This window comes from Eleutherodactylus coqui, chromosome 2, assembly GCF_035609145.1.
Source record: "Eleutherodactylus coqui strain aEleCoq1 chromosome 2, aEleCoq1.hap1, whole genome shotgun sequence".
NCBI classification, from domain to species: Eukaryota; Metazoa; Chordata; class Amphibia; order Anura; family Eleutherodactylidae; genus Eleutherodactylus; species Eleutherodactylus coqui.
The window spans coordinates 288246242-288259619 of record NC_089838.1 but is presented as its reverse complement, the minus strand read 5'-3'; the positions used below and the strand labels follow the sequence as shown (position 1 = coordinate 288259619).

At 44.4% G+C, this 13378-nt stretch overlaps 1 protein-coding gene across 3 annotated transcripts in view; it reads left to right on the top strand.

Annotated features, from left to right (window-relative positions):
• LOC136612679 (zinc metalloproteinase-disintegrin-like halysase) overlaps positions 1-13378 on the top strand; it is an 84454-nt gene that overhangs the window by 23953 nt on the left and 47123 nt on the right. For all 3 annotated transcript variants that reach the window (XM_066593189.1, XM_066593188.1, XM_066593187.1), the window contains exons 7-12: positions 905-967; positions 1472-1543; positions 3211-3380; positions 3774-3858; positions 7489-7604; positions 9520-9697. In XM_066593189.1, the coding sequence (XP_066449286.1) occupies positions 905-967; positions 1472-1543; positions 3211-3380; positions 3774-3858; positions 7489-7604; positions 9520-9697 (684 nt within the window). The remainder of the gene's footprint in view (positions 1-904; positions 968-1471; positions 1544-3210; positions 3381-3773; positions 3859-7488; positions 7605-9519; positions 9698-13378) is intronic.

The window sequence follows — 13378 nt, the reverse complement described above, 5'->3', positions numbered from 1 at the left end:
TCTACAGAGCAGCTGGTATACATGAACAACCAACCTTGGAGATTGGCTGGCTGGAGTAATCCACACCCAGCCAGCAGAATCAACACCACCTGTGAAGCTATGTTGCTGAAAAGCTATGTAGTCCAACAGATCCCAGCAGAAACCCTAAGTCTGTCTGTTTCTCTCTCCGTGTGCCTGTTTTTCTTTCTGTCTATGTCTGTTTCTCCCTCTGTCTGTTTTTCTCTGTCTATTTCTATTCTATCTGTCTTTCAGAACAATACCTCTGTTTACCATTGATTTTGACAACCTTTAGGTCACATTCCCTGTCCATGTGCTGTCCCATTATAGCCACTTAGGCTATACACATGGGTGTTTTATCATACAGACTAATGGTCCATATGAAAATATTCACAGCATGTCCTATTCTGGTCCATATCACAGACCAAAATCAGGTATGCAACGTCCACTGCTTGCAGGTATCGGACAGCACAGGAATGTTTGTCTGTGTGCTGTCTGATGCGAGTTGCACCTAAGAATCTGAGCTGCAACTCACATGAAAACCAAGCCGATATATGGTCGTCTGAAATAGCCCTTACTGACTATGAAGGAAACACAATTAGCAGAGGCTCCTGAGCTCCAGTGCAACATTTGTTACAGGGATTCCAAGCTGTCATATAACTTTGTATTACTGGTGTCTTCTTATGTAGCAAAGGAGCCTTTACACCTCAGGAGTTCTACAGCTCCAATAACAGACCTCTGTCAATCACTAACAAGCCACTTTGCCTTATCCTGGGAATTTAGATATAGAGCTAGTGCAGCGAACTGAACCTTTGCTTCGAGTTTAGGAAAGCCTGCCTACAGATTTGCATAAAGTCTTTCTCCATCTATAATATGACATTGAAGTTCCTCAATTTTATCTTCATAGAAACAAGCATTTCTAAAGTCCAGAAAATATATTGAAATGTACATAGTGGCAGATAATACTATGGTAAGAATATATTCAATCTGTGGTAATATTCTACATATGTAACATATAGGGTATATAACATAATTATAGGTACGCACTTAATGACTTGCTTTAAATCACATTATTTAAGCGGTTGTGCAAGAATTTGTTTTTTTTAATCTTGTGCTCCCTATATGAAAAGATGATAGATTGGCCTATACTCACCTCTCCTGGCTCCCCGCATCTCCTGCTCGGCAGCTGAGATCTCATTGTGAATCTATGTTTACAGGCTGCAGCCATTCTCTGTACAGGATGTCATGAGCTGCTGCAGCCAATCGCAAGCCTCAGTGTAGCAGCTTGTGACGTCCCATAAACAGGCTGACTGCAGCCTGTCTAAACAGACCCAGCGCAGAGAAGGGAGGTGCAAAGGTGGGGTGCGGGGAGTTAGCAGAGGTGAGTGTAGGCTTGTTTATCATGTGTTCAGATGGGGAACACAAAATACAAAAAAAATTCAGGCAACACCTTTATTGATCTACTTTCTTCCAGTTCCGTAGATTTCAGGGCAAAAAAGACAACATCAGGAAAAGGATATTTGGCATTGTTAATTTTGTTAATCAGGTGAGTTAATGCAATAATATACAGTAGATATGTGTGTACAGAAACTTCTTTGAGATGACCATCCTACATTGTTCCCTCAAAATAAAAGACAATATTGTCCAGACACTGGGATCCAGAGTGTAGCGCCAATCAACAGGTAGAGATGTAGTTGGTGGGATGTTTATATCAAGAAAGAAATAGAATGTTTAGCAAATTCAGATTCACAACCAGACTTTGCACTATTTTCTCTGGTTAGCAGGTCCTAGTGACCACAGGTCTTCACCATTTAACCTCTTTTTTAAAGATATGGTCTTCACTGCTATGATCTCTAGGTTGTGTCCCCATAATAGCCGGTGGAGCAAACAAACAGGCCATGAGTTCACAAGAGAAGGTCACAGTATATCAGAGTGAAGAACAGAGCAGAGTCAGATACCAGGAGGACTGCAGGAACTAGGACGGTAGGCAGAAGGGACATCGGGCAAGCTGAAGTCAAAACCACGAATAAGAAGAGATCAGGAGTTCAGGACAAAGGGAAGGGAAATTGGGTAGGGTACAGTGTAATGAAAACAGATTAGACAGGTATGTAGAGTATAAACATGAATCGGGTGATCTGTATAGCCTGTGGAAACCCATCCAAGCATGGAAGAATTCATCTACAGACTAAAGGAAGGGGCGAAGTCTAACACTGCACTGTTAGGATTAGGCTCCACCCTTGTCTGCAACCAGTTCCCTTCCCCTTTGGCCTATAGATGCATTCTCCTGTCCTGGGACGGGTTTCCATAAGCTGCACAGATGGCAATGATTTTGTGGTATTTTTGGTCAAACCCTTTAAATTGAAAGCACAATCATTGGTTGCTTAAGAGTTACCTTGTTCGGAGCTCACAGAGACTAATTGATAGGTGAGAAGAACCGTAAAACATAGACTACAGCTCAGAATTAAAGAGATACACTCACTGAAACAATACATTTACTGAATAGTACAGATGACTGTGCTCCGCTAACATGATTTCCCAGTGCCACCTCCAGAGTCAAAGTGGCAATGCTTGCCACCAAGGATGGCCGTGTCAGCTTGAAGTAGTAGGTACATTACAGCTGATTAAAGAAAAAGTTAGCTATGTTGTCCCTCAGAAGGCATTTGAACATCACAGCGTTTACCCAACTTTTGACAACTCAATCTATGAGGAAGAATTGAGAGCCACCAATTAAATGGTCAGCCATTTATTTAAATGGACACTATGCAATACTGAGTTTCCCCTGTGGCAGCGGTAATTTATTGCACAGGTGAAACAGCTAGCTTAAGTGCTGTTTCGTGAATCCTTAAACTATGTTCTAACTGATGGTCCTGGGGTGGCTTGTCACCACATATGAGTAGATAAGGCTTGACAAGGGTGTGGTAAGTATAAAAAAAGTAATGAGTTTATTAGGAATCATTGTGGCAACAGAGACCAAATATTAAACAGAATTAACTATTACATTGCCACAGTAGACCAGATCACCCTATCAAAACACGTTTGTAAGATCACATACGGTAGTGTCCCAGATGAGATCCTAGCGGTATACACGTAGCGCAGGAGGACGGTGCTAGAATGGTGGGCTGAGAACAGCTTTATGATTGGTGCAGTATATAACAATAACTAGTGAAAAGGTCACTCCATGTAAACTATCGGTATACCTAACATCATCCTTAGGTGTATAAGCCCTTAAACATTTTTGTGGCTCTAACTGGATTGGAAATTTGGAACAATAGAAACCCATTTGAAGTGGTCTCCTCTGCTAAGACCAATCTAGATCGCTTCACTGAGTGGAGGAAGAAACAGTTGCTGAGTCGGAAACCTCACGACAATGCGCAGTTCCTAACGTAAGTCTCTTCTACAATCATCTATTATGTGCAAGAATGTTTGTGGCAATTAGCCAGTTGTGTTTATTAATTGGGTTAAATTTGGTGAAGTACAATTTATTACCTTTTGAAATCCTTTTGTTTACTGTTTTTGTACTGATTTTGAGCTATTTGGTGTTGTATTTCCATTCATATCCATAGAGCTGCCTTCTAAAATCAAAAATTACAAATATAACTGTAGATATAAATGAGGAAAATAAGTAAGTAAAAGAAAATACAATTTGCAAAGCGTCTCAATGTCTTATGTAGGTTTTGGGTGTGTTATAACTTGTTCAAAAACTGTTTCCTTTTTTAGTAATTTATGCCACCTGCACATGAATAGTTTGTTACAGCTGCCCCCCTTATGTTTCCCAGGAACATTGATTTTGATGGCAGTACTGTGGGAAATGCATGGACTGGTGGAATGTGTAGTAGTAACCATTCTGCGGGTGTTATACAGGTAAGACATATATTATAAAACACATCACACAACCACCATGTAGTAAGATACATTACCTAAAAAGCTTGCTTTCTTTATTTGCTGCACCCAACTATCACAAATCAATTATAGTATAAAATCTATATTTGATATCTTCTAGACACACGTCAAGCACATGTTTTCCCTGTTGGAAGTGATTGTAAGGACTGTTAGTATAGTGATTAAATAGCAGAACTTTCTGTCCACAACCAACTTCTATTGATTAGTGGGATTTCAAAATAATAATGACAATTGCTTAAATACCAATTCCTGTCTAACAGGATTTATTTGGAACAAGCAGAGTTGTGTCATCCACATAATGGAGATTGTTGATGTTTTTTCCACCTATTTTCACCCCGATTTCCAATTTGTCTAGGTCCATTTTCCACATGATCACTTCCGCATATAGGTTAAACAAGAAGGGTGAGAGCATGCAGCCCTGTCGGATACCTTTGCCGATTCCAAACCAATCTGTGCCCCCATACTGTGTTCTCACAGTGGCTTCCTGATTGGTATAAAGGGATTTTATTAGCTTGACTAGATGTGGTGATACACCCAGCTCTTGTAGGGCCTGCCATAGCTTTTCATGGTCACAGTCAAAGGCCTTGATGTAGTCAATGAAGCACATGTTCTTTTGGTATACTCAAGCTTTTTCCATGGTCCATCTCAGGTTTGCAACAAGGTAGTGGGTGCCGCGTCCTCACTGTAATCACTGTACATGACAATACATTTTTTCTGCGGGTCGGAACATTTACAACTATACCAAAATTCTTCTTTTAGGTTTTTCCACTTTTCTGCAATAAAAAACCCTTTTTTAATCTATTTTTTCTAAATCGCTGCATTCACATTCCTACAACTTTTTTATTTTTCCATGGACAGAGCTCTGTCAGGGCTTATTTTTTGCCAGATAAGCTGTAGTTTTTATTGGTACCATTTTGGGGTACATACGGCTTTTTTGATCATTTTATTGTGTTTTTTTTTTAGCATTTTTTAACGCTTTTTGCCGTGCAGGATAAAAAGCATATTCAACTAATTGTACGTGTTGTTACAGACACGACAATACCAAATATGTGGGATTTTTTTTTAATTTATTTTTTAATGCTTATATGAGTAAAAGCCCCCAAAAAGAGCTATGTAGATCGTGGCAGGGAAGGGGTTAATAGCGGGAGGCCGGCTGTCAGTGACAGCCGGCTCCTGCTGCCGGATAGCGTGAGATCTCTAATGATCCCGTGCTATCCCTATGACATAAGGGTATGTCCAGTTGTGGGAAGTACCCCACCTCCAGGACGTACCCTTACGTCATATGAAGGTAAGGGCTTAAAGGGGTTGTCTCGTGGCAGCAAGTGGGGGTATACACTTCTGTATGGCCATATTAATGCACTTTGTAATGTACATTGTGCATTAAATATGAGCCATACAGAAGTTATTCACTTACCTGCTCTGTTGCTAGCGTCCCCGTCGCCATGGATCCGTCTAATTTCACTTTCTTCTGGCGTTTTTAGACGCGCTTGCACTGTGCGGTCTTCTGCCTGGTGAATGGGGCCGCTCGTGCCGGAGAGCTGGTCCTCGTAGCTCTGCCCCGTCACGTGTGCCGATTCCAGCCAATCAGGAGGCTGGAATCGGCAATGGACTGCACAGAGCCCACAGTGCACCATGGGAGAAGACCCGCGGTGCATCGTGGGTGAAGATCCCGGCGGCCATCTTGGTGAAGGAAGAAGTAGGAAGAAGGAAGACGTCGCAGAGCGGGGATTCGGGTAAGTAATATATATATATATTTTTTAACACATCCCTTGGGGTTGTCCTGCGCCGAACGGGGGGCCTATGGAAAAAAAAAAAAAACGTTTCGGCGCGAGACAACCCCTTTAAGGAGCCTGATTTATGCTTGTAGTTTGAACTCAACATTTCGGCTTCACCAAATCTAAAACTAACATTATTATTCACTATCGATAAAAATGATTCTCTACATGTATTAATGGTAATAAAATTCACATTACTGTTATACAGTTATAGTCAGACTAACCAACAAGTGAACAATCTTAAACTACTGTTCTACTTACTTCAACAGAAATAAGAATTTTTAACTATCTAAAACAACCACATCACTTAAAAACTTAATGCAAATAGAGGAGATGGAATAATACCTCCACAGTGCCACCTACTGGAAGGCAGCATGCCTTCAAGCCAAAGTTAGACTCTTTATACAAGCCTTGTAACAATGACAAGGAGTCTGGCTTTGCTTTTAATTCCCAGTCATTGTTACAAGGCTTGTATAAAGAGTCTAACTTTGGCTTGAAGGAATGCTGCCTTCCAATAGGTGGCGCTGTGGAGGTATTATTCCATCTCCCTTATTTGCGTATTACCCAGAGGAGCATGAATGAACTTTTGAGTCTCCTCACCCACCGTCTAGGTGCTCTCCCTAATGAGAAAAGATAGCATTTCTTACAAACTTAATAAAATTGCACTGTTTAATGGAAATTCAAAAACTAATAGTGTGATGAATGAGAAAAGAAGAGATGATCACGTGACTGTCTCGAGATATTAGAGTAACTCTAGATGCTGCAGATAGTGTTGCCAGATTCCCAACACCATTTATCCCTACCCCAGGTTAAAAAATCCCCCCCAAATCTCCACTCATTGTAAGGTTTTATAGACAACTAACTTACTAAGCTTAGAAATTAGTTGTCTATGAACAACCTATTTCATAATAATGCGACTCTACAAAAGAAAGCATTTAAAAATGTTGTAATACTTACAGATTTTTAAATTATTTAATGTTTCCTTGCTCGCCCCCCTCTCTCTTTCCCCAAGACCCAGGCCCCCTTGCTCTGGCAACCCTTAGACCCCCTTGTGGGGACCATGTCTGTGTTAGCGCAAAATTCGCTATTATAGATATACCGTGTGTTCCAAATTAAATAATATGTGTACAGGCCTGGAGAGCCTTCAAAGACCACAAGATTACATCATGTGTTCCCAAAAGAGTCTCTAGCTTTATTAAGCACGGGTAAAACTTAAATAAGTTTCAACACAGGAAGTCAGGCAATTTAGCAGTTACAGTGAGCTGATAGGCTATTTCTCAGAGGGAGGTATTTGTGAGGTAGCTTGTGATGTCATCCATCTGGGAGGAACTTCAGTGAGCACGCTCAGTTCATTCTTGAATTTGGTCTCATGAGAAGAACATCCTGTTTCTCCTCTCTGCTTGACCAAGATGAAGACAAAGATATTTCTAGATAGGTTTCTGCCAGTTAGAACTGGTTTAACCAGTATTTGGGACAATAGGCACTGCTCCTTAAATTCTTGTGGAGGTGGGGGGGGGGGGCGATGTTTCTTCCCCCAGAGGTTTAAACCATTATAGACAAAATACAGTATATTCACAGTTGACAAAAATACAGAAAATACATATAGGATATCTCCCACATCTGTGACCTCTAGAATGTTGGTCCGTCTTTGTACTTCTTGCTGTTCTGCTCCCCCAGCATGGGCACAGCAAGTTGTCATCTCACTAAATGGCCGCTGCCATGTTTTCCGCGGCTTCTTCTGATGTGTTCTGCCCCTAGGTCCGGCTTGTGCTTGCCCTCTCTCCACTGTAATAATGTGTTAATATTTTGTCCCCAGGATCACAGTACTGAATATATTCCTGTTGCCGCAACTCTCGCTCATGAACTGGGACACAACTTGGGAATGAAACATGATGATGACTGCTGCAAATCTTGTATTATGGCTTCTATAAGGTGGGGGAATATAAACAAGTGAGAAAAACAGATATCTATATTATATATTCACTCCCTTGTTGTTTCCTGTTGATTCTATAGTGTCAATATCTGCTGTTCGGAAGTGCATGCTACTATGCAGAAACGCACACTACGACTCATTTCATAGATATCATAACTTTTTATAACTTTTGCATTATAAATGTAAATATAACGCAGCATACAATTACTGGTGGCTTAGGCCAAAAACAAATCCAGTATAAACTTGCTATGATGGAGGACTGAGGACTTCCTTTAGACTCTTAATAACTTATCATACGTCTTGTGTTTAATTATGTCTCTTTGTGAGAGATCAAATAGGAAGAATTAGGAAAACACATTGGGATAGATAAGTTTGTCTGAAGACATTATTGGTTTTCAGGTTGATTTGGGGATTTTGAAGGGTTGAGGGGTTGGTGCATGCAATTAGGTTGAGAACACCACAGAAGAGAGAAGTCCTAGATGCAAGAGTGTAAGAAGGTCATTAGACTGACAGAGAAGAGATAGAAATGGCCAGAGCTGTAATTGTATGTGCTGTAATATTGGTAGAGCCAGGGTTGGACTAGCCCATATGAGTACCAGTAAATCCACATGTAGAGTTAGGGCTCACTCACACGGGCGTATGTGTATATTACACACATATTTTACATGTACATGCATATTTGCTATGTATGTTTAATTCCCATAGCCTATGGCCGCCTGCACACGGGCAGAAAACCTGCGAGATTTCCGCCACTGAAAGCCTGCATAGGAGTGCATTACAATACGCACTCCTATGCAGATGGTTGCGGTTTGGCCACGCGAAATCTCGCGCGACAAACAAACCGCGGCATGTCCTATTTTTGTGCGGGGCTCGCAGAGCCTCGCACAGAAACGTCACTCACCCGGCCGCCGGCTCCGGTCTGCGCATGCGCCGGCAGCCGGCACATGAAAGAGCAGGGGCCGCCGGGCGCAGGTGAGTACGCGCTCGTCTCTGCAGGCACTCGGTTCGGGTCCCGCGGCGAGAATTCTCGCCGCCGGATCCGACCCGCTCGTCTGCAGGCGGCCTATATTGGGGCGTATTACGCATGTAATATGCAACAAAATATGACATGATGCGTTATTTTTCATGCGCATGAAAAATAATGCACGTGTGAGTGGCTGATTACAATTCAATGGGGTTTTAGCATTGTATAAAGCGCGTGAAAAATACACACATAATATGCAGGCAACATATGCTTGTGTAAGGCCGCCTGCAGACGAGCGGGTCGGATCCGGCAGCGAGAATTCTCGCCACGGGACCCGACCCGAGAGCCTGCAGGGAGGAGCGTGTACTCACCCGCGCCTGGCGGCCCCGGCTCTTTCATGTGCCGGCTGCCGCGCAGCCGGCGCATGCGCAGACCGGAGCCGGCGGCCGGGTGAGTGCGTGCCCCGCACAAAAATAGGACATGCCGCGGTTTGTTTGCCGCGCGAGATTTCGCGCGGCCAAACCGCGGCCGTCTGCATAGGAGTGCGTATTGTAATGCACTCCTATGCAAACTTTCAGTGGCGGAAATCCCGCGGGAAATCCCGCGGCGGGATTTCCGCCCGTGTGCAGGCGGCCTAAGACTAGTCCACCAGAGTACCAGAGGATCGTCCCATGAGCCCAGGCTCTGAATGTAATAAAACTCTAACAGCCCAGCAGAGGAAATCCTCATTTGAAGCGAATTTCGAAAACAGACATTTATTTCTTGTTTCTTCGCAAAAGCATGTTAGACCTTATTAATGGAATTAAAATAGAGATCCACATACCTTATTGACTAACCTCCAACCTAATACCTCGTACATGTACTGCAGGAAGGGTCCAGATCTCCACATAGTATATGCTTTCTCGTAGACTGTAAATATCTTACTTCTGTAACCCTCTCTCTCCATACAGTCATACACCCCCAAGAACCTTTAGTTCCTGTAGTCACCAAGAGTATCAGAACTTTATTCTGGAACGTATGCCTCTATGTATGAAGGACAAACCGAAGATGGAGGAAATCTTGTCTGATCCTGTGTGCGGCAATAAATTCAGAGAAAGAGGTGAAGAATGTGACTGCGGCTCTGAGGAGGTAAGTGACTCTTTATCTCCGTATTGTCAGTCTTCTAGTTCTTAGTAGAATTTATCATTGGATATGTGACTAAAAATGGATATACAGATTAGGTACTGTTTAGAGATGAGCGAGCACGCTCGGATAAGTCAGTTACTCGAGCGAGCCTCGCTCTTCTCGAGTAACTACATTCTTGTCTGAGCGTGCTCGGGGGGGGGGGGGGGGGGCGGCAGGGGTATCTCTCTCACTCTCTCCCCCGCTACCCCCCCCCCCCCCACTATCCCCCGCCCCCCGAGCACGCTCTGACAAAAATGCAGTTACTTGAGAACAGCAAGGCTCGCTCGAGTGACTGACTTATCCTAGCATGCTCGCTCATCTCTAGTACTGTTCAAACCTCACTATTGGCTACATCCTGGAGTCCCATCAGGGTTTCCATTTTAAGGGGTATTCCAGGACTTTTACTATTGGTGACCTATTTTCAGAATAGATGATCAATGTTTGATTGTGGGGCTCCGCTGTTTTGGATTCTTATTGATCAGCTGATCCTCCAGCCCACTGTTAGAGCAGCAGGACTGGACGTCTGCATCGGTGGTCAGAGCTAGAAGTGTAATACAAGCCATCATTCCCATTGATTTAATTGGAAGTGAAGCCTGCCTGTTATACTTCCAGTTCTTACCACAAATGTAGACATCCAACACTTCTGCATTGACAGTGGGCCACAGGATCAGCTGATTGGTAGAGATCTCGAGCAGTGATTCCCCACTGATCAATTATTAATGACCTATCCTTAAGCTAGGTTATCAATAGTAAAAATCCCGAAATACCCCCTTAAAATGCCAAAACCGCTGGAGGAAAATGGGTGGAACCTACCTTGGCCATTAATGAAAACTGCTGTAACTGAGACCAATAATTTTCTGTTTCAGGGTGTTTTCATTTATTTTCGACATTTTATGCTGAAAACAATAACATGGTTGACTGTGCTATTCCTTCTGACACAAAATTACAGAAATGTATAGAAACCTGCCACAATGGAGACCTATTAGTCTCAATTTTAGCAGTTTTCATTAATGGGGTTGTTTCACTTATAAAAAAAACATCTGGCCATGCTATAAAAGAACAAAAGAAACAATATTTAGCTCTTTTTCTCCAGGGAAACTGTATTGTGGCTCCGGCGACAATCCCAGTCTGTATTGACAGTAAAAGTCAGGTGACCCCCGGAGGAGGCTGCCTTGTCACCGTCAGGTCTCCTGGCATCAGCGCTCACATCCTGGGTGCCATGATGGCAGGAGTTCAGAATGGTGACGCTGTGGTCTGTGATTGGCTGAAGCGATCACCTGACTTCTTCTGTCAGCACAGACCAGGATCGTCGCTGGAGCCACTGTGCTGTTTTTCGGGGAAGGATAGAGGTGAATATTGTTTATTTTATATTCGTATATTTGATTTTTTTCTTTTTTTTTTTAAGTCAGACAACCCCTTTAATGGCAAAGATTGGCTCCATACAGGTCCTGTCCACATGGTGTCAATAACAAGGTCTGAATAGAGACTTGATATATATATATATATATATATATATATATATATATATAATTTACTAGAGATGAGCGAGCACCAAAATGCTCGGGTGCTCGTTACTCGGGACGAAAATTTCGCGATGCTCGAGGGTTCGTTTCGAATAACAAACCCCATTGAAGTCAATGGGCGACCCGAGCATTTTTGTATATCGGCGATGCTCGCTAAGGTTTCCATTTGTGAAAATCTGGGCAATTCAAGAAAGTGATGGGAACGACACAGCAACGGATAGGGCAGGCGAGGGGCTACATGTTGGGCTGCATCTCAAGTTCCCAGGTCCCACTATTAAGCCACAATATCGGCAAGAGTGGGCCCCCCCTCCCAACAATTTTTACTTCTGAAAAGCCCTCATTAGCAATGCATACCTTAGCTAAGCACCACACTACCTCCAACAAAGCACAATCACTGCCTGCATGACACTCCGCTGCCACTTCTCCTGGGTTACATGCTGCTCAACCCCCCCTGCACGACCCAGTGTCCACAGCGCACACCAAATTGTCCCTGCGCAGCCTTCAGCTGCCCTCATGCCACGCCACACTCATGTCTATTTATAAGTGCATCTGCCATGAGGAGGAATCGCAGGCACACACTGCAGAGGGTTGGCACGGCTAGGCAGCGACCCTCTTTAAAAGGGGCGGGGCGATAGCCCACAATGCTGTACAGAAGCAATGAGAAATATAATCCTGTGCCACTGCCATCAGGAGCTGCACACGTGGGCATAGCAATGGGGAACTCATGTGCCACACACTATTCATTCTGTCAAGGTGTCTACATGCCCCAGTCAGACCGCGGTTTTTTATAAATAGTCACAGGCAGGTACAACTGGGAATCCCCAACTCCGCAATGGGAATTCCGTGTGCACCCACAGCATGGGTGGCTCCCTGGAACCCACCGGCTGTACATAAATGTATCCCATTGCAGTGCCCTGGACAGCAGAGCTAACGTCAGATTAAATGCAGGTGGGCTTCGGCCCAACCTGCATGCCCCAACCTGACCGGGGTTTTTAATTCATAGACACAGGCAGGTACAACTCCCTATTGTGAAGTCCCTGTGGACCGACAGCATGGGTGGGTGCCAGGAAGCCACCGGCGGCACATAAATATATCCCATAGCATTGCCCATCACAGCTGAGGTAATGTCATGTTTAATGCAGGTGGGCTTCGGCCCACACTGCATGCCCCAGTCAGACTGGGGTTCTTTAGAAGTGGACACATGCAGTTACAACTCCGTGTGGACCGACAGCATGGGTGGCTCCCTGGAACCCACCAGCGGTACATAAATATATCCCATTGCATTGCCCATCACAGCTGAGGTAATGTCATGTTTAATGCAGGTGGGCTCCGGCCCACACTGCATGCCCCAGTCAGACTGGGGTTCTTTAGAAGTGGACACATGTAGTTACAACTCCGTGTGGGCCTAAGAAAAATTGCCCGTTCGGCGTGATTACGTGAGGTTTCAGGAGGAGGAGCAGGAGGAGGAGGAGGAATATTATACACAGATTGATGAAGCAAAAATGTCCCCGTTTTTGATGGTGATAGAGAACGATGCTTCCATCCGTGGGTGCAGCCTACGTATTGCTTAGGTATCGCTGCTGTCCGCTGGTGGAGAAGAGAAGTCTGGGGAAATCCAGGCTTTGTTCATCTTGATGAGTGTAAGCCTGTCGGCACTGTCGGTTGACAGGCGGGTACGCTTATTCGTGATGATTCCCCCAGCCGCACTAAACACCCTCTCTGACAAGACGCTAGCCGCAGGACAAGCAAGCACCTCCAGGGCATACAGCGCGAGTTCAGGCCACGTGTCCAGCTTCGACACCCAGTAGTTGTAGGGGGCAGAGGCATCACCGAGGACGGTCGTGCGATCGGCTACGTACTCCCTCACCATCCTTTTACAGTGCTCCCGCCAACTCAGCCTTGACGGGGGAGCGGTGACACAGTCTTGCTGGGGAGCCATAAAGCTGGCAAAGGCCTTGGAGAATGTTCCCCTGCCTGCGCTGTACATGCTGCCTGCTCTCTGCGCCTCCCCTGCTACCTGGCCCTCGGAACTGCGCCTTCTGCCACTAGCGCTGTCGGATGGGAATGTTACCATCAGTTTGTCCGCCAGGGTCCTGTGGTATAGCATCACTCTCGAACCCCT